Genomic DNA, 20,192 nt, shown 5'->3' on the forward strand with positions numbered 1-20,192 from the left:
ATTTTCAATTTAATACATACATTGTATTGATATCGATTTTTATTCAAAGATTAAAAATAACAAAATATAACTTTTTGATCTTGACATTAGTCTTATTTCAAACCGAGTAGTTCAGTTAAAATTTTTGACCCTGCGTGATTGTGTGTTTTCAGCAATTTTTTCTGTTTTGTAACCAATGATTTGATTTTTTGCTGCACTTCTTCATCACCACCTTCATATGCTTTGATCAATAAGAATGTGGCACGATTCAATGGTAGCCAATTTTCGACCTGTAAAAATTGAAAAAAAAAAAAAAAATTCAATAAGAACATAATGATAATCTTGTCTTTAACTCAGAGGATGAAATCGTCACTAATGAAGAGCGTGCTTCTGTGGTAATATGCTTGCTAATCAGTAGTCGCGTTGCTACACAAGTGCGATTTTATGCTCTGTTTTGACTATGTGTTCTGTTATCTCACCACTTCTTCTGTCAATTTTGTTGCCAGTGCTGCTGGAAATTGTTCAATTTTCATAATCTTTTTGAGCGCTATATGCAAACCAGCATGTTCGACACCAAGTACCAATTCCGGTATATCCTTTTTATCTTTAGATTCTTCGGTCTTGGCTTCAAGTTTTTTCTTAATTTCGGCAACTTCTTTGTTTTCTTCTTCAACCTCTTTAGGCGTGACTTTCCAATCGACATTACAAATTACATCGGCAACAGCTTCTAAGGCTTTCTTTTGTGCCTGATCATGCTTACAGTTTTTCAGAATATTCAATGTTGTAATAGCAATGTGACCACCACGCAACCAGAAATATGGATTTTCGATAATTGTTTTACACAATGGTTCACTAATTTGCTCCAAGAGTTCAGTACGGCGAACTTCCTTGTCTTTTTTACTATATTGCAAACCTTCTTCGATAAGTCCAATAACTTGGGGATGGAAGCGTGCTCTGTCTTCAGGTGCAACAAACCAGTCAATCACCTTTCTTCCCCATTCGTTGGCAGCCACCGATTCAATTTCAGCGAAAATTGGATCAAAAATTGATTTTTTCAATGCTTTTGTATCATCCGTTGAATTGATAATAGTCAATATGAATACATGACCATGTTCATGTGTACATAGTTTGATGAGATGCTCACGCACCGATTTTAAGATAGCCCGTCGATCTTTGACAATCGAGTGCCAGAAACAAAACATGGCAGCTCTTACGCCATCCTTGGTACTTGCCAATGCTGCAATGTGTGGCAAAAAGTCTGCAATAATTTCACCTCTGTCCTCCTCATTACATTCACTCAAATAGTCGAGCAACACAGCATGAACCAAACTGTCAATCAAAAATAAATGTTACGAATAGAAAAATGACCTGACACAAAACGAACTCACCTGTTATCAACTAATGTTTTATTAGCAATATGATTCAAGTTACTTTTGACTGAACCCAGAACCACTGGTTTTTCGTGTGGCGCATTCTTGTAAGTATCTTTTATACATTTAACCGTTTTATCTTTGGCCTGTCAATATCGATAGAATTTGTTCACATCAAAATATGAATTATCACCACATTAAATATTATCAAAATGATGTCTTACCTTTTTATAAAGATCGCCATACAATTCTTGTCGCATCAAAGCCTTTTGTTGGCTACTTGCATACGATAGATAAATTGAATCAATGATTGATGTCGATTTTGGTCGGCTCAACATCGAAAACACATTTCCATATGTGGCTTCAATTACTTTGCGCTTAATTTCCGCGGACCTGGCGCAGAATTATAAAAGAAAAATTGGAAATAAATCAATGCCAAACATATAATGGAAGAATGAAGTTGCTGCTTCAGTAATGGAATATTTACCCATATTTCAATAGGCGTGGTACAACAAAGTGAGCATAATCACAAATGGCCAGCTTGCTGACAACGGGAATGAGAGCCTTCAAAAGAGTGAAATTTTCATGAATGGCTTAATTTTAAAAATATACGTCGAATAATGTAATGCAAATGCTTACCTCAGAGATTTGTTGGCAAATTTCAGCTGGAGCTCTTTTCAACATACATTGAACAATACGAGTTGTATCATGTGCCATTACCATCTTTTGGTATGTTTCTGCGTCTTTGAACACTTTGTGAAGTTCACGACAAAGTTCGGCTTTGTTTTCGGTTGATTTGCTAAACAGTAAACGAATTTTTCATTATTCGAAACATTCAACATGAAAATTCGTCATTTGAACATACCATTTTAGTTTCTCGTAAAGTTGCTTCGCTTCATGAACTTTATCAAATCCGATTCGTGCTGCCTTTCGCTTTAAACGCAATTCTTTCTTCTCTTGCTTAAACTTGTTCCAGTCTTTTTTTTCGGTCCCAGCCGGCTGTGTTTGGCCATCAGACTTGTCGAATTTGTTTGGAGCCGGTTTTTGAAATTTTCCTTGGAATTTGCCGTTTGGCTTCTGAAATTTGTTATTTGGCTTACCAAATTTATTTCCTAGCACAAAAAAGTTCCAAATTAAGAACATTAAGTTAAGAAAAAAAGAAAAAAAAACATTGTTGTTGAAAACGTGTTTTTGTTCTACCTGAATTCTTGAACGGATTTCCACTTTTTTCTGAATTAAATTTCGGGGCTGATTTCTTTTCAAACTTTGGCTTTTTTGCTTGAGTCGAACCACCCGAATCGGCAACTCTTTTCTTTGATTCAGACATTATTTAAATGAATATTCTTTGAATAAAACTTCTGGCACACGGTTTGTATAAACTATATCAAACCTTAAATATTTTGACAGTATTTTAGATTTACACGTGCTTAATGTTTCTGATAATCGTAGCGCCATCTATGAAAGAAAAGTTTAAATCAATCGGCGTTTTACTCTCCCGATAAAAATGGATATGAAAACACTATGAAAATGTGGTATTTTTTCTATTTTAATTAAATTGATGTCATTTATATTCAATTTCGAAACAATATCGTTTTAATATAAACGTTATCCATTCGTTCTGAACGAAGTTACGGATTTGTTTGAAGCAATGTTGCCAACCTGTCATTCATATACTGTGTTTATTAAATTTCATTGTTTGACAGCTGCCTCTAAACAAGCTACACAAAAGAAAAATCCAGCAAATTGTTGCTTGACATTTCGTCTTTGACGTGGATGTTTCATCGTCAGTTACAATAGAGAAATTTACCATTATTTTAACTAATGTCACTAGTTTTGCATTTATTTTAATGACCCATCAAAGGAAATCAAATATTATTTCGATAAAAACACACTCATCTCAATAGTTTGTAGGAATTCATAATGTTCGAAATTACTGATACACAGAGTACGTAAGCAAAAACAAGAAAAAGCGTTGACCCAGTCCTTTTAATTATTATTATATTATTGACAGAAATTGGAGTTGGATTGGCCGGATTTGGAGTTGCATTTGTATTTCTTGGTGTACTTTTGCTGTTTGATAAAGGACTCTTAGCAATTGGAAATGTATGATAACATTCAATAAATTGTGTATGGTTCGCATTTTGAATTGAGCTGCTTTATTTTTAGATTTTGTTCATATGTGGCTTGGCCTGCATTATTGGTCTGGAGCGAACCTTCCGATTTTTTGTGCAACGTAAAAAAATCAAATCATCGCTTGCATTTTTCGGTGGAATTGTCATCGTTTTGTTAGGATGGCCATTAATTGGAATGATAATTGAATCCTATGGATTTTTCTTATTGTTTAGGTAAGGCTTCTTATCAGTTGCATTTTATTATTATTGTGCTTGAAGAAATTGCATATAATTTGGAACACATGCTTGGAGAAAAAGTAATAAATGATTTTTTACTTTATTTCAGCGGTTTTTTCCCAGTTGCCATAAACTTTTTACGAAGAGTACCAATTTTGGGACGATTTCTCAACTTGCCTGGAATTAGCACGGTAATAAAATAAATTGCACTTGACTTTATGGAATAGCAATGATATTTATATTTTCTTTTGTATGCAGGTCATTGATCGTTTGACTGGTGACTCTGAAAGAACAAGGGTATGATTTAGGATTTAGTATTTGTGAGTACCTGTTTAATATGAAGATGCTAAGCGACCAAACTGATGACTAATTCCACAAATCATTCACTTAAGATTTCATCCTTTCTAAAAATGTGTCTGCATAAAGCGGAGAGCATTGAATGTAAATCATCTAATCATTAGTAATATTGTCGTAGAATGAGATAAACAAGATGAATAAATCATTTCTATGTTTTTTTTTTCTATGTTTACTTTCTGAATTTTTCGATTTTTTTTTCAATTAAAATGCATTACAGGAAGACGATAAGCTTTGGCTCGGATAATGAAATCAATTACATTTTTGTAAACTTGATATGTGAAACTGTGCCACACCGTATCGATCAACTCAACGATAGCCCAAGATCACTTCAAAGGGGGCATCCTTATCTAAATTCACATACTTCCTCATTATATTTTAAGGCGCATACCAACTAAAGTGATATCTTCAGTATTTCAATTAAAATTCCTTCGAAAATATGAAATAAAAGCGAATTTACTATTTGGTGATGCCAAACAAAAAGATTTTGTATTTTATTGCTCTATCATCCATACAGATTTTACTTGTGGTACGTTAACAAGGTCTATGCAAATATTAATGATTGGTTCCGCCACAAGCGTAAACTACGCAATAACTTCACCTAAATCAACGAACAGGTATTCTATTCATCATCAGTAAGCAATTGTGTTTTTTATAGTTTGTAATGGTTTCTGTTTCAGTTCAGATTTATTGACATTTATTTTGTTTCATAATACGATTAGTTGTCCATATGGAATTTTATTTCTTTGTTTGTAATGGTGAAATGATTTTATTTAATCAGATTACTATTTTTTTTTTTTTTTCAAGTTTTTTGTTTATTCATTTTTTTCAGTGTATTTATCGTGTTTTAAATTTAAAATTAAATTTACAACAACTTCTTGATTTCATCGTACAAGACAAGCACGAAAGCACCGCCAGTACCACGGAGAACGTTTGAGAATGCACCCTTGAAGAAGGCACCAGATCCTTCTTGTTTGGCAATTGTAGCCCAGCAGTGGACTGTGCTCTTGTAGATAATTTCGGTGGCTTTGCGACCCGATTGCATCATCATACGACGACGGACTGTGTCGAATGGATATGACACGATACCAGCAACAGTGGTTACAACTTGAGCAATGGCCCATGAGATGTAGAGTGGTGTGTTCTTTGGATCTGGCAACATACCACGAGCAGTATCGTAGAAACCGAAGTAAGCAGCACGATAGATAATGATACCTAATTTTATGCGAATAGAATTGAAAATTAAAAAAAAAAAACAAATGATCGCAAATTAAATTGTTGAACCAAAGCTTGATTTGTTACTTTATCTCTTGCTTACCTTGTACTGATACACCGAAACCACGGTACAAACCACCAAGACCATCGGATTTGAAGGTTTTGCTCAAACAGTCACCAAGACCAGTGAATTCACGAGCACCACTTTTGCCAACATCAGCAGCCAAACGAGTACGGGCGAAATCAAGTGGATAGACAAAGCACAACGATGTGGCACCAGCTGCACCACCAGATGCCAAGTTACCAAGGAAATAACGGCCGAATTGAGTATTTTTGTCAACACCACCCAAGAAGACTTGCTTGTACTTGTCTTTGAAGGCAAAGTTCAAAGCTTGTGTTGGGAAATATCTGATGACATTAGCCAAGTTACCACGCCAGAATGCGGAGAATCCTTGTTCCTTTGGAATACGGACGAAGCAATCGACGATACCTATTCAGATGAAAATAAACGGACGATTGTTATTTCTTGTTCGGATGTTGATGTGTTGAAAATCGTAAATTCACCTTTGTATTGTTTGTCGGCGGCGATTTGCTTTGAGATGGCTTGAACTTGCAATAGCAATTTCACACGCTCAATTGGAGCTACAGCTGTCTTTGAAACAGCAGCGGAGATACCTCCTGCAGCGAAATCCTTAAGGAAACCAACTGGATCACCAAGTCCTGGCATTTTTTCTATTTTTATAAACAAATTGGATAAACAGATATTTCCAATTGAATCGAGCCAAATTTATAAAATTAAGATATGTATATGTGATTTTGCTATTCAATTTTCAACTAAGTGCCTTAATTAAAACTTCTTTTACACATATGAATCAGTTCTTCTCAGTGTAAAATATATGAATGCACGTGATGTATATGTTCACCATCAGAATATAGCTATTTTTATGTCGAATACTCATTGAGACTACAGCAAAATTTAACACAATACTAATGCAACGAGTATTGCGTAGCACAAATCCGGTATACGAATTTAAGCTGACGGTTGACACTATATCACATGTAGATACTTTTATTGAAGAAATGATAAAGCAAAAAAATGATGACGTTCGTTCAATGTTGCGACGACTAATTATTGAACTGATTTATTGCAATATCAGCTGCATACGCAGACTAATTTGATTGTAGGTTGTAATTCTACGAAAAATTGGTCTTGATGAGCAGATTTTCTTGTGCTACTGTTTTAAGAAAGCATATCGTTTTTGAATTATGGCAATTTGCAGTAAATAAATTTTATGACTGTCGCTTCTCATGAAATTAGTCTCATTATAAAGTACAAGCATTGGATGGATTTAAAATATAATAAATTAATGCTTGATAAGAGAATTGTCTTGTTTTCTGTATATTATGAACTGGCTACGTGTATCATTAGTGCACAATATTTGCACGACAACCGTTTGCATAGTTATTGTTCAGATGTTTGTTATATAATTTTCATTGAACAATGAGAAAAAAGTGTAACTGCACGTGGTACAGTCATATTTGAAAAAGAAAATCGATATAAGTAAATGTAGAAAAGAAAGATCGATTCGTATTTAATTCTGTTTGTTTTTTCATTTATTTGTTAACGCCGACCGTTAATCAGTCTCAAAGTGAATTTTGAATGCTCAGAATTTATCATTGGCTGGCAACAAGCGATTGAAATGATGACAAAAGCACGATAAGTCTAGTAAATCAACGCAAACGCAGCGTAATGCTACGACGACACGTGTATGTATACGGGCATATATAAGTGTGAATGTGAACAATACACATACATACAGACACAATGGCCTTTATATCGACTTATATAAGAAAGTTAATTTTTTAAAATTCTAATTTGAGCATAACGTTTGCTAATTGACTTTGGCAATGAATTTGATTGAAACATAAACTGATTTTCTAATAAAACTTCAGTCAAAAAAATATTCGATACAAAAACGACAAATAAAACATTCAATTTTTATTCTTTTAATATTTCTCAATGCCGGGCGCCATATTGCCAATTTCACGTGTACGTCATCCAAGTTTAATTCATTTTTTTTTTCATGAGCTATGCTGCTGTACAATTGGGTACAAAAATGAAGAAAAAAATCGTCACATATAATTGAATTAAAAATTTGAAATGAAAGCCACTTTGAAGGTGTACTGAACCAAATATATCTGGTTATATAATCTGACCAATGTCATTACTTTTCGTATGAACTAAATTGTTCTTATTGATTTGCAGAGCCAAGTCCCGTGCATGTGTCGTAACCTATAAAATGCGCCATGTGTGAGTGAATCACTTTTACAGCGACACGAAAACCTATTTAAAATGTACGTAAAAATGCGCCAATCGATCCAAATCAATTCACTAGATAATACATTGATTAAAAAATTATTCAGCGGAAGCGAATTGTTGAAAAACATGATATCTCAAATGCAACTGGACACATTTTTAATGGAAAAAAAGAGAGAGAAAAGAAAGTTTTTTTTCTATTCAATCTTAATGGGAGCTGATTGAAAAATCTTTTACGTAAGCAAATTTGGAGTGTCTCAATCACGTTGCCTATGTATCACTTAATCCAGTAAAATGATTCGCGTTAAAATAAAATGACTTTTTTTTCTCATTCAAGGAACTGTAATGGCGGCGTTCATCACCAGGCATTTCTTTTTTAGTTTTGCTCACATTGTATTGTTACATAACCACTTTTCGTCAAATGATTCTTTTCAAGTTGTAATAATTGTCGGTAATCCGATTCAAATGCACTTTTCAATACGTTTATCTTGCACCTTTTTCAATTAATGTTCATTAAACAGTCATTTTTTTAATCTGTTTCGCGAACGAATATAAAAAAAAAAACAAAATGTGGCAGAACGTGTGACTGTGTGGTGACAGAAGCACTTGCTTTAATTGAAACTACATAGAAAAATGTACTCGAAATGCATTCACCAAATTGATTTGATAAACGCAATAAAAGAATAATGAATGAATACCGAAAATAAATACCTGTTTTTGTTGATTCTTCGGTAAAATCGGGTTGATAAATACACTGGGGCGTAAGCCTTTTGAATGCTAGACGTTGGATCGATTTGTGTGTTCACTGAACCACCGTTGTGCGGAAAGTGAAGAGCAGAACTGGTATTTTAGCTGATCGAAGCAAGAACTTTTTACTCATTGATTTTTCGTTGTGTTAGTGTATCGCGATGCAAGTGTGTGCGTTCTATTCTTTGCGTCGCACCGAATACCGTCATTCATAGATACAAGATGACACGCATACATTGATCGCTCGGTTCGCTTCGTCGATGTATTTCTGTCAAAAAATAGTTCATCGGCATTTCTCATCAATTCGCCGAAGCATCATCGGCTGGTGTCAAAGTCTATACGAATCAATTCTATTTTACGCATACACACATGCGGATGGCATTTTAACACGGTACTTCACATAGCTGTAGCGTTTTTATATTTTATACGGAACGAAACGCCACTGAACGCATACAAAAAAAACAATTTTATCTAATAGTGTTCGGTCGTTGAGAGTGCCAACAAATTTAGAAAAAATAAAAAATGCAAAACAAAGTAATGCATCAAAACAACTGTATCAATCATTGAATTTTTGTTTCAACTATTTAATTTTATCAAAGAAAATAATGCCGAACCAAAGCTTCCGATAACAAAAATACCCGACCTTAGCCTCAATGCCTTATTGGATAATCGAAATCATCGTCAAAACCACTGGCCGTCATATGATATGTCGGGGTTCTTTTTGTTACAGTACATTCATGAATAATATTTGAAATATTTTCTAACTTCAAAATGTTGTGCAATGAATTCCTACAAATGTATCCTTATTTTGCTTTGTTACCATTGCTCATAAGTTTTCATTTACTTTAGCATACTGCAGTACAGTGAAACGAGGAAAATTCTCATCGATATTTAAACGTGAAACCAAATTCAAATGATTATCTAACCACGTTTTGAAGAAACTTATTACGAGATCTTACATTTTCTACCAGATATTTTTTCCGACAATGATATCAGTAATAATAATAACAATTACTTGGGATTCATATTATGGCGCCAAATTTCATAATTTTTTTTTTTTTTTCAATTTTGTTATTCATAATTTTTTTTTTCTTTTCTCTTTTGATTTAGTTGTTTTCCTTTGAAAAAACCTTCAGATTTTTTTCAAAAAACAATGAAACAAATATGTAATACAAATAATTGATTAATTTGTCACGAAGTCATCGGTGTCAATCAGATGAGATAAGTATTAATGGATGCTATCATTGAAATAAGCAAGTGGTTGAGTGCTTATTTTTATCATACAATTCGATTTACAAAACAACTTGTACTGCCAATGTTAACTATTATAGAGCACAAAGTCAAATTGAATTTTCATACTATCTGGCGTGCGTTGGCATTGACTTCATCAGAAAATCATTGGCAAAAATCCAACGAATGGCTTTGACTTTTTATCTTACTTCGCTGAGAATTGTTACTCTGCATTCACGCAATTCGTAGGCATCACGTGTTCTTAATACCATAAATACATTCAATTACGTAGAAGATATTCTGTGGGCAATTTTTTTTTGTTTTGCTTTTTCATTCGTGAAACAGAGAGACAATTTCTGATTTTGTAACGTTTATCTTGTTGTTGTGGAATTTTTATGACGTTGTGTCGTCTTCCAAATTATGAATTCTGAATGAAATAGAACGGACTTTCTCCCACAGATGCGACTTAAACGAAATTTATGGTAGTAAAGTAGATTTATGGCATGCAGAAGATGATTTGAATCATTTTTTTGCAAAAAAGAGACATTTTAAGTGTTGTAGGTAATGGTGTTGTTAACAGTTAAGTCAATAACTGTGTTGCCTGGGTATAAGCCTTCACTTCGGTTGGCTGAACATACCCGTTCAACTGTCATACAAGAAAAATGTATGGTGCACACACTGTTCACTGTTTCAGTCAAGTACATAGAATAAAAAGAGAAGAGAAGAAGAGAGAACGAAAACGAAGAGAACATAATATGCGCTTAAAAAACAAAACAATATTCACTTTGGAGATGACAAGTTCCAATAAGTTTCCTTTATAAACTCCAAAATGACGATCGATAAATTGTTACTGTAGCGGAAATTTAATTTTTGTGCGTTTTATGTGTAGAATCCGTATATTCATTGTTCATTTTTCGTTTCTGAATTAAGTCGATCTGAATATCATTGTTTGAAAACAAAAATGTGTTGAAATAACTCTGGGAAATAGTGTGTCTGAAAATTAATTCGGTGCATGCCTATTTGTATGGAACGTTTTGTGTGTGAATTGTGAGACAGTCTAAGGTGTTGAAAGACGGTGCGAACAAAAATTGTGTTAATGATTTCGACATGATAATAAAAGTTTTTAGCTGATGATCAGGTTGATTTTTTTTCTTCAAATCGATCCTTATGTATCTGCTTTAAACAAAAGATTTAGTGTAGAATCACTTCGATTTTTTCTCTTCCGGTTCGGCGACAACAATTGAAAAAAGAAAAGAGAAAAAGGAAAGCATAATCCATAAAGAGTACAACATTCATTCGGTGCGTTGAATCAAATTATTGAATTTTTCTTTCTGTTTAGTATTTGATATACATAAATCTCGAGTAACTCTACAGAGCATAGCTAATTTGCATAGAAATTTTGTACATGACGCCTCTTTGATTCGGTTACATTGATTTTTGGATAGAAAGACTTTTGGTCTTGAGTGCATTTACGTGCTTTTGCTGCTTGCCTGCCTGCCTGCTTGCTTACCATCAACATATACAAGTGTATAACACTGGCTAGCCGTGTGTGTTAGTATTTACTCGGGTCTTTGTACTTCAAGTGTAGGAAAATCCAGACTCCCAACTACGTGCATGGAAAATGCTGTGAATGTGTGCGTGTGTTTACGTGCGGGAGTCAGTAGCTTCTACACCAAAATCGATTCCAGTCGAATTCGTACGCAAAACAATAAAGTTTTCATTGATGAAAACGGTGATTTTTTGTGTGTGATTATTTTGATGTTTGTGTAACAATTTAACCGAAATTCAGAATTAAAATCGACAGATGAAAATTGATTTTTAACAAAATAAAAAACATATTTCACTCTCGTTGCGCTACGAGTCTGTCGTCATTGTTGCTGTTAAAAATGCTGCATGTCTTCACTCTCGGCAAAATTAAGTGACAGTGTGAGCTAAGAGTTGCAAAACAACACACGCAACATTGTATCTCTCATTTATACGCAAGCTGCGCGTTACAATATGCTGACTGAGATATATAGGCTATAGCCTATAGTCACACACCGAAATGGAAAACGAGTGAGAAAAAGAAACAACACACAAGCGCTATTCGTTACCAAATGTTCACCTCGTAACGTTTCATATGCACAGCTATAAATAGACAGTGTTAATACGCTTTAATATTTAATTGTCTTTCTGTTCTAACATCAAATATCGTAATAAGAAGTGCAGGTATTTATCCGGATGAATTTTTTTTCGCATTTCGTGTGTGCCTTCTATCATGGTGTTTTTGTTCGGTGTTTGCTTTCGCTCTTTGCTTTCTTTTTTGCTCTCTCTCCATGTATCTCGTTACGAATGTGAATCAGTCCTTTTTTGTTGATTTAACAATGATTTGATTACTTTTCCTGCTTTCACCTCTCATACGCTGTGCTTCAAATCGGTTTTCAAGTGGGCTGATCAATATATCCAAAAGTTCAAATTTTTTTCTTTCGTCATTTTACCTTTTTATTGACTTATAGAGAGCTCTAATTTTATATTCCCAATTTATTCAACAAAAGCTAATAATCCACATACACACATTCATCAGATATGAAATAACAATGTGATGTATAGCATATAGCAAAGCAATAGAATAGAAATTTTTCAATAAATGACATATAACAATACGCGTTTCGGTGCATGTTATAGGCTGAATTAACCCTTTGCTGTATTTCTATATATAAAGTTGAATAAACCGACAAGGAATCACATTTTTTCCATTCATCGATTTAAGCAGGCAAAGACAGTTCGCTCGAAAATTCGAATGAATAAATTATCGGCTTGAACAAAGATGGTTTGAAAATCATTTCGCTGATAAGCACTATTTTTTTGGATGTAAAAAGGTGACAATGATGATAGCACGAGTTTTTTTACGTCATTTGTTTATTGCTTGCTTCGTCGAAAATGAACTGAGCTAACGTAATAAAAATATATTTGTTTGTGTTTGTTTTCATTTGAACAGTTACAGCGTTTATTGAAATTGAGTGGGAGAAATCAACTGGAACGAGGATTCTAAATACTACGCAGTTTGTATAGTGAAGCAATGTGAAATATTTCGATCAGATGAAAGAAATAGATTTTTTTGCATGTTTTCAATTGTCTTGATTCAGGGTAAGTGTTTCGAAATAAAACCGAAATCGAGTAAATATTCACATTTTATTGTTTGAACAATTTTCAGATTGGTTGCTATAAAAGTTACAGCAATCACAATTATGTCTGAATCTAGTTTGAAATCATTTCATCTGAAGCAGCCCGAGTAAGTGTCTTAAAGTGAAAATATAGGTGATTCTTTAAAAAGAGCAAACAAATACTATAACAATGTGTTTTTTTCGTCAAATAGTGGCGACGAAGTGGAGCGATCAATTGAGTTTTTGGATAAAGTGTTGTCGGAGTTTGAAGACCCCGACTCTTTGCCACACATCGAACAAGAACCGGAAACACCGACACAGGGCAATCAATCTGAAGATGATGGATACATGAGCATGAATGGAAAAAAGTGAGTGTCAATCATAAACTGCACTTGCATTTTTACAATTTGAATTTACATTTTTTTTTATTTTTTATTTTTAACAGAGAGTTAAAATTGATGAATATAGAGAGTGACAACAATTTTAAGAACAAGAGATCTTTTGGTGATATTAAATTGCGAAATGATACACCGGGCAGTGCCATGGATGCGGAATCAATTCCGTGTCAAACAACACTGCCCAAAGCTCGTCCAATAAATGTGAATCCATCCAAATACGCCAGTCTTCCAGGCTCAATGCAACCAAAGAATACCAATAAAAGCAATGATTCTGATTTTCTTATGACGAATGGCCGAACCAAGCTTGGCATTGATATCAGTGCTGTACATGATGCGGTGCTTCGTGGTGTTGCCCGTTTGCCTGAAACAATGGAAAAAGAGCATCCAGTCACAATTTACCCGGGTCGATCATCACCGGTCAAGCCAAAGTCGTCAACGACTCGAAAAGTTGTTCGCTCTGCTCATGATTTAACTGATAAAAAATTAAAATTGCATTTGAATGATGAATCTACTGACGGCGAAGAAGAAGAAGATGAAGAAGCAGTTACACAAACGGACAGCCCATCAGGTGTGTTTGAACTTACCAAATTATTTATTACGTGAACAAAATTAATGTGACTTTTTATATATTATGTTGTCACCATTTACAGAGGACTTCAAGCCATTAGCAACAACGGTTAGCTTGTCGCATTTTGATAATCGCCATAGTTTAATTACATCCGAAGAGGACTTTTCGGACGATTCTTTGGAGAATGCCCAACCTGAACGTGATACATCTACACAAGTCATCGAAATCAAAGTAGAAACTAAAGAAATGGAACAAGAGGATGATATATCGCTACCATCACCTAAGCATGCACCACAAAATATTCAACCAGATCTAACGTTACCCCTGAAATGTGGAATCGCATGGGAAATTAAAATGGATGAAAATATCACAACGGATAAACATGTGAAGGTTTTTTTTAAATTAAAAATGTAAAATGTCAGCTTTTGTTTGTCAACTAAAGGTTTTTGTTGTATTTCATTTATAGTTACCATCAGCACCACCTGCGATTCCATCAAATTTTGTTGACTGTGAAAATAGTGTGGCATCAACACCGTGCAATAGTATTTTAAGTACAGACCATTCGTTTTCATCTGATTGGCCAGACCCGCCCGAAAATCCAATTTGCAGCACAGAAGATGAAGCCGGTTCAATTGTTACCGATTCGGGTGAAAAAAAAATTCGCAATTACGTCATAGTTCAATGTGCCTGTCTTGACATATACATTTATTTACTGACATTACAGAGGACGTAGTTCCATTGCAAAAAAATACCATTCCAAATGGTACGTATGTCATTCGCAAGGGACGCGACCGTAAACAAGTGTTTGATATACCGGAATTTGTGCCATCGCATGAAACAGAAAAAGAATCCGAAATTGAATCAATATTGGAATCAAGCCAAGAATTGCTGAACATTGAAGAAGCAAATGACATACCGCAACCACCGATAAACATACCAAAGTATCGGCATAGCATCGATTTGGCATTACCGTCAATGCAGAGCTCACTTCATTCCGCAAAGTATGGATTACCAACTGGCATTTGACATTAACTTGCGGTCACTTAATCTATTATCATTCATTCATTTCAGACATTCATTTTGGTCAAAACCAGTTGACAGTCAATTCATGCATACCAACAGCTTAACACCATCAAAATCAAAAGATTATTCGAGGGATAATAAAGGTGGTTCATCGAATAAAATCAATATTAATGATGATTTGAATGCACCACTTATGCGTGTCGCTTCGTTGCCAATCATTAATGCCCCAGCCCCGGTCAATCAAGGTATATATTTTTTATTGCTGAATCAATTTTGATATAGTTGACGAAGGGATTTTAAAATTATTTATTACAATAGGAGTCGATTTAGTTTCGACACCACGCCGAGATTTGGCTCCACCAATTGAAGAAGATGAAGAGCCAGAGAGTGAATCACAGGGAAAACCTGCTCCACTTCGTCAGATTGAGAATAACATCAGTGCTTTGCTACGAGGTGAAATTTCTGTGAGAGTTCCAGGTAGGAAAAAAAACGCGAAAAATTGAATACAAAATCATTCAATTGAACTTTATTTTTCTTACTTTTTTTGACAGATATTCAAGCACCAAGACGTCCACTTGGTTTTCGGGCTGGTGTTCACAAATCCGAGAGCGCAAAAGAAATGTTACTATCTCAACATGTGTTCGGTGCTTTGCCACCATCGCCACCATCATCCAGTGCAGATGTACGTAATTCCACTTCGACAAAGTTTAAATTTCGTTTAAATATTCGTTTCTCATTCAATAGGAGATTGACGGTTTCCCCCCATTGCCACCACTTCCAACCGAAAGTAATGCCGATGTATACGAAAACAAAATTTGGCCTGATTCACATAGTTATCGATCCACATCGTTGGGCAAAAAGTATGAAAATCGATATCGTGATTCAATCGAGAGTGCACCACCTGTTCCGCCTCATCGTTGCCCCTCTACAGAGAATACGCTTAAAACAATGTGAGTCAACGCAAACATCATTTTTATGTCGCATAAATGTTTAAATTTGACACACATTTTACTTTAGGTCAATGGACTCAAAACACTATAAAAGCTCGAACATCTTCATGTCGCCGCACACAACACATTCAACACACTCACATGATCGCATGGCACTATCGAATTCAAGAAAACGTATGCCATACATAAAACACACAACGCCCAGTCCACATGAAGAACGACGTCTTCAAACATCTTGTAGTCTTCCAGAAACCCCAATATTTGCAAGAGGGTAAGAACACATTCTCGATCGAACAAGTCGTATAAATACTTAAATGACTTAATCATATTTAATTTAATATTAGATGTGATGTACCACGAACACCACACCGACGAACACAAGAGATGCCAAGTGGTGGCAGCCGAACAGCACCACGGCCTATGAATAGTTTGAATTCATCCATCGTTGGCATAGGTAAAATTCAAAATAAAACAACATTTGACCAATTAACATTGATGATTCTTAAATTACAAATAATAATAGCCGGAAGCACGCTAAATGGTCGACAACCACAACGAAGTATAAACCATGCGTTATTAAGTAGTGAAATGTTGCGAATAGCTGGTGGCCCTGCACGAGGATGGTATCCCAAACAACGGCAAAATCGGCCGGTTTCCAATGAGAATTTAGATCGTATTCATTGCGGTGGTCGTGCCTGGGATGCGGGCACATCCAGTCGAAAACCGTTAACATTGCCGCCAAATCTGTCGCCAAATTTCTTCAAAAAATCACCAACTGATGCTTTGCGGCGAGTTACCAGTTTGCTCATTCGCAAAGGCGAAAAAGGAAAAGATTCCGATAAAAAGGAAAAGGGCGCTCAAATTCCTACCGCTCATCGATCTTTCGATGCAGGTAAATTTAAATTCACATTTCAATCAAATCACTTGAATACAATAAATCAAAAAACTAATCATTGCCAAATATTTCAGGTGCAATGGAATACAATACCACACCAAATACACACAAAAAGAAGGGATTCTTCAAGAGTTTTTGGAAAAAGACCAAACACTATTCCATCGAACAATAAAAAAAAAATCGATTGACCAATACCAGATTATAACTGGCCTAAGAGCATAAATCGACAATGATTCAAGTTTGCATTTTTCAACACTTTATTCCGTTATTTTTTCTTCTTTTAAATCATATTCAATTAGAAGGGGTGTAATACCAACGAATGCGTATGTTCTTCACACATTGGATTAATAACGATTAAACATACCAAACTGACTGCATTTTTTAGATGAAAAACTTTACTCAAGCATCCAGTAGAAAATCCAATGAAACAGTATTACAAGGGAAAAATAACGTTTTTGCGATTGCTCCTTTTATTTAAATTAGTCACATCAAATGTATTAAGCAAGTGTGATATTAACGAAAATAACAAATGCCAATCGATAATATTTTATGGGCAAATTGATGAATTTCTTTAGCGTATTTTTAAAATATACAACAACAAAGTCATAAAATTCATTTGTATTAAAACACACACACACACACACATATATTCACCCATAAAAAAATTCTCGAATGAACATCCATTAGATAGACATTTCAAAAAGAACATTTTCGAACTGCGCGTCTATTTTAGATATATGTGACGTAATTTGATGTTTTATTTTTTTTTTATTTAGATAAACACGATGTAAACTATCCTATAAAAGTATTTTATGATAAATCAATGAGAAGATATTTGATTCATTCTTATTCTCTTAAAACACATTAGATTTATGTTGTATAATGTGCTTTTCATTTTCTTTTTTTTTTTTTTTAAGGGAAAAAAACTAAATTAATGTCACATTTTTATAAGTGCAAATGAAAGCAACACATACGCACTCTACGCATAGAAACTAAACTCATCTTTTAATACATGTATTTAGCGAATCTGTGCACATTTTCGTTTTGAACAAGAATCACATTTACAGTGAGGCATATTGTTTTGTTTGTAGAGTTTTCTATATTGAACCAGAAAAGTATTTAGATACTTCTAATATTATTATTATTATTACTACTAAATAAGAAACTTAAAACCCAAGGAATACAATAACGTGATTTGTTTTTTTTTTTTGCAAATTGTATGTGTAGGAAAAAAATTCTTCGGTCATATTTTAATCTTTTTACTATATTTACATTTTTTTTATTTATTATAGTTTTTAACGATTTTAATTTGGATTTTTCGTTTTTATATAATTTAAGGAACTTTTTGCATTAATCTACAACAACTTCGGTTACCGTTTTACGTTTTTTTAATTCAGTAAATCATGCAAGTAGATACGAACACAGTTACACACACAAAAAAACAAAAACAAAAACATTTCACAAAAAGTCTAATTAATATTGATATTTAGATTTGTGACGAAATAGACTAGAAATACTCTGGCAATAAATTGATTTTGAATCTTAAAAATGTGACTCTTTTCTTGAATGATATCAAAAAACCGTATAAATGCGTTCAATAAACACTTTAGACAGAAAAGTTCTGTGAATGGTGTGGTACCTTTTGACAGTTGTCGTTTTGACAGATGTCCGCTCACATGTTTGTATTTTTATTGACATTTCACAAATTTGTGTATACATAACTCTTAAATAGGTTATCATTGATATTTTGTGAAAATGTTTCGTTCGCATCTCAGATGGTTTACGATTTTGCAATGCAGTCCACAAGGAACATTAAGGACATTTTGTTCGCAAAAAACTACATCCAAGCCTAAAAAGAAATGTATGTTGTTGAGATTTTTGAATAGATTCAAATTACTAATTTTTTTATTGTAATATTTCAGCCGGCAATCAAGTCAAATTAATTGGAAGAGTCAGAAACGAAGTGTTATCATTACCAAATGGATTTGATTCTTTTCATGTTCGAACAGCCACACATGGACTTGGTAAATTGATTGGGTAATTTTCATTGAAAACCGCGATGCATATGCTTGAATTGAGAAGTTATAAATAGGAATTTATTCAATGTTTCAGGGTGACACATAATATTAAGACCAGCGCTGAATTAATTGAAACACCATTGCCTGCGTTGGCGAACAATGACTTAGTTTACGTACATGGTGAAATTGTTTATCAAAATGTTGCCAATGGAAAGAAATTTATATCGTTGCCGCACATTTTTGCAACGAAAGTTATTCGAATGAAAAATAATCACAACAGTGCTGATGATCTGGAACAGTTGGTTAAAGGTAGATTTAAACAATATTTCTTTATTTAGTCTAACTTTTTTTTAAATAGAAAATTCACGAAAATATATTTAAATCATCATTTTTTAGAATCAGTGAATGAAGTCAAGCTATTAGGAATGATCGGCAGTAATATTTATGACGGCAACGCCACAGCATTTCACATTGTTACAAATTCTGAAAAAACGTAAGCATGAATTTATAATGTTTAAATATTAACTCAACTCTTTGTACGTTGCAGTGAACAATTGAATAAAAACTTTAGCAATGAATGGCATCGAGTGTTAATATTTGATGATAAACTACGTGAATTTGTAAGAAATAATCTCAAAATAACCGACCGTCTTCTCATCAACGGCGAAATATTTTACAATAAGGTGAATTTAGAAAATGGCGATCTTTCTCTTCAAGGCAATATTTTGCCAAACCGAATTCAAAAATTACAATATTTTTCAAGAAGCGACGAAATAAAACCACAAAATACAGAAGAAACTGAGGCAACCGCACAGCAATAAATTTGATTTAAATCTTAACAAATCTATAGTGTGTACAATTGTATTGTAATTGGAAATTTGATGGATTAAAAATTCAGACGATTTTTCATAGTTTAACAGTATACCAAATAAATGAACAGTAAAAAATAATTTGAATAATATTATTCAATGATTTAAATTGAAATCACAGCTTGTTCATTTCAGACTCTTTCTCTGTACAGGAACATGTAAACATGTATTCAACACAGTCTTTAAATTATACATATAATCTTGTAGCAGATTTCGAGCGAAAAGAATACTATTGTTACTAAATCTATACCGAGCTCGAATTATAATATAATAAATGTCCGAACAGAATACAATCGAAAATGAAGACAAATTCCGCTTTGAACGCTGGAACCTATATTGTACTTCAATTGCACTTATTGATAATAATGTGAGCTCTCATTTGATTCCGAAAGCTCTCTGAAGTGAAACATTTAGGTTACGATTTGTTTGAAAACCAGAAGTGGAATATTGAAATAAAAAACGCGGTAAAATATAAATAGGCACGCAATTTTAGCTAGTTTTTATCTCATCTTTAACCGCAATCGGAGACATGCATAGATTGCAATTTGTAAATACTGCATAAAATAAATGGTGATTACATTGGTTGGATTGAAAAGTATAAACATTCTCGCTTCGAATCGACGAACTGTGAATACGTGTATTATAAAAAGAAAACAGCGATAATGCAACTGACGAAGAAAGAATGGAAGAGAAAGATGAGAATAAACGAACGAAAACGGACTAACAAAAATAACTAATGCGTAATGTATGAGAAGTCCGAAGAAAACT

General features: G+C 33.9%; 5 protein-coding genes across 8 annotated transcripts; 3 read left to right on the forward strand and 2 right to left on the reverse strand.

Annotated features, from left to right (window-relative positions):
- Nucleotide 1: 1 nt before the first annotated feature.
- LOC116344473 (protein penguin) lies at nt 2-2,758 on the reverse strand. The gene is made up of 8 exons (XM_031773025.1): nt 2,550-2,758; nt 2,215-2,461; nt 1,989-2,148; nt 1,837-1,913; nt 1,574-1,742; nt 1,368-1,495; nt 459-1,308; nt 2-269 (listed from the first exon to the last, which is right to left on the reverse strand). Exons 1-8 carry the CDS (start codon nt 2,674-2,676, stop codon nt 93-95), a joined length of 1,935 nt encoding a protein of 644 aa, XP_031628885.1. The 5' UTR covers nt 2,677-2,758; the 3' UTR covers nt 2-92.
- A 319-nt stretch (nt 2,759-3,077) lies between these two features.
- On the forward strand, nt 3,078-4,534 carry LOC116344552 (vesicle transport protein GOT1B). 4 transcript variants are annotated; one of them, XR_004201419.1, is made up of 7 exons: nt 3,078-3,294; nt 3,361-3,452; nt 3,516-3,694; nt 3,807-3,888; nt 3,956-4,017; nt 4,090-4,138; nt 4,272-4,534. XR_004201419.1 is itself a non-coding variant. In XM_031773165.1 (6 exons), the coding sequence occupies exons 1-5, from the start codon at nt 3,270-3,272 to the stop codon at nt 3,998-4,000; spliced, it is 423 nt and encodes a 140-aa protein (XP_031629025.1). In that variant the 5' UTR covers nt 3,078-3,269; the 3' UTR covers nt 4,001-4,017; nt 4,272-4,534. The 4 variants fall into 4 exon arrangements, 2 of the variants coding, with proteins under 2 accessions (XP_031629025.1, XP_031629024.1); XR_004201418.1 differs by having other exon boundaries at nt 3,956-4,138; XM_031773165.1 differs by lacking the exon at nt 4,090-4,138.
- Nucleotides 4,535-4,839: 305 nt separating this feature from the next.
- On the reverse strand, nt 4,840-8,430 carry LOC116344551 (ADP,ATP carrier protein). The gene is made up of 4 exons (XM_031773163.1): nt 8,295-8,430; nt 5,831-5,998; nt 5,370-5,756; nt 4,840-5,266 (listed from the first exon to the last, which is right to left on the reverse strand). Exons 2-4 carry the CDS (start codon nt 5,991-5,993, stop codon nt 4,917-4,919), a joined length of 900 nt encoding a protein of 299 aa, XP_031629023.1. The 5' UTR covers nt 5,994-5,998; nt 8,295-8,430; the 3' UTR covers nt 4,840-4,916.
- A 1,823-nt stretch (nt 8,431-10,253) lies between these two features.
- LOC116343831 lies at nt 10,254-17,148 on the forward strand. The gene is made up of 15 exons (XM_031772089.1): nt 10,254-10,859; nt 12,538-12,686; nt 12,754-12,831; nt 12,916-13,071; nt 13,149-13,669; nt 13,752-14,059; nt 14,136-14,316; nt 14,394-14,670; nt 14,741-14,937; nt 15,011-15,169; nt 15,244-15,374; nt 15,437-15,642; nt 15,710-15,913; nt 15,987-16,534; nt 16,612-17,148. Exons 3-15 carry the CDS (start codon nt 12,788-12,790, stop codon nt 16,707-16,709), a joined length of 3,030 nt encoding a protein of 1,009 aa, XP_031627949.1. The 5' UTR covers nt 10,254-10,859; nt 12,538-12,686; nt 12,754-12,787; the 3' UTR covers nt 16,710-17,148.
- Nucleotides 17,149-18,220: 1,072 nt separating this feature from the next.
- LOC116343832 lies at nt 18,221-19,505 on the forward strand. The gene is made up of 5 exons (XM_031772090.1): nt 18,221-18,398; nt 18,460-18,574; nt 18,650-18,864; nt 18,952-19,048; nt 19,103-19,505. Exons 1-5 carry the CDS (start codon nt 18,293-18,295, stop codon nt 19,374-19,376), a joined length of 807 nt encoding a protein of 268 aa, XP_031627950.1. The 5' UTR covers nt 18,221-18,292; the 3' UTR covers nt 19,377-19,505.
- The last annotated feature ends 687 nt before the right edge of the window (nt 19,506-20,192 follow it).

The sequence above is a fragment of the Contarinia nasturtii genome, unplaced genomic scaffold, assembly GCF_009176525.2.
Source record: "Contarinia nasturtii isolate CC-2019 unplaced genomic scaffold, AAFC_CNas_1.1 Cnas_scaffold_1037, whole genome shotgun sequence".
In the NCBI taxonomy this organism is placed as follows: Eukaryota; Metazoa; Arthropoda; class Insecta; order Diptera; family Cecidomyiidae; genus Contarinia; species Contarinia nasturtii.

Coding starts and splice junctions, on each gene's coding strand:
- LOC116344551 (XM_031773163.1), bottom strand. CDS start 5,993: ATGCCAGGACTTGGTGATCCAGTTGGTTTCCTTAAGGATTTCGCTGCA. Junction 5,757..5,830: donor CGCCGACAAACAATACAAAG/GTGAATTTACGA, acceptor TCATCTGAATAG/GTATCGTCGATTGCTTCGTC. Junction 5,267..5,369: donor TTTCGGTGTATCAGTACAAG/GTAAGCAAGAGA, acceptor GCATAAAATTAG/GTATCATTATCTATCGTGCT.
- LOC116343831 (XM_031772089.1), top strand. CDS start 12,788: ATGTCTGAATCTAGTTTGAAATCATTTCATCTGAAGCAGCCCGA. Junction 13,670..13,751: donor ACAAACGGACAGCCCATCAG/GTGTGTTTGAAC, acceptor CACCATTTACAG/AGGACTTCAAGCCATTAGCA. Junction 16,535..16,611: donor TCATCGATCTTTCGATGCAG/GTAAATTTAAAT, acceptor CAAATATTTCAG/GTGCAATGGAATACAATACC.
- LOC116343832 (XM_031772090.1), top strand. CDS start 18,293: ATGTTTCGTTCGCATCTCAGATGGTTTACGATTTTGCAATGCAGTCCA. Junction 18,865..18,951: donor TCTGGAACAGTTGGTTAAAG/GTAGATTTAAAC, acceptor ATCATTTTTTAG/AATCAGTGAATGAAGTCAAG. Junction 19,049..19,102: donor GTTACAAATTCTGAAAAAAC/GTAAGCATGAAT, acceptor TGTACGTTGCAG/TGAACAATTGAATAAAAACT.
- LOC116344552 (XM_031773164.1), top strand. CDS start 3,270: ATGTTCGAAATTACTGATACACAGA. Junction 3,695..3,806: donor GGATTTTTCTTATTGTTTAG/GTAAGGCTTCTT, acceptor ACTTTATTTCAG/CGGTTTTTTCCCAGTTGCCA. Junction 3,889..3,955: donor ACTTGCCTGGAATTAGCACG/GTAATAAAATAA, acceptor TTTTGTATGCAG/GTCATTGATCGTTTGACTGG.
- LOC116344473 (XM_031773025.1), bottom strand. CDS start 2,676: ATGTCTGAATCAAAGAAAAGAGTTGCCGATTCGGGTGGTTCGACTCAA. Junction 2,149..2,214: donor CTTTACGAGAAACTAAAATG/GTATGTTCAAAT, acceptor TTTACTGTTTAG/CAAATCAACCGAAAACAAAG. Junction 1,743..1,836: donor CCACGCCTATTGAAATATGG/GTAAATATTCCA, acceptor ATTCTGCGCCAG/GTCCGCGGAAATTAAGCGCA.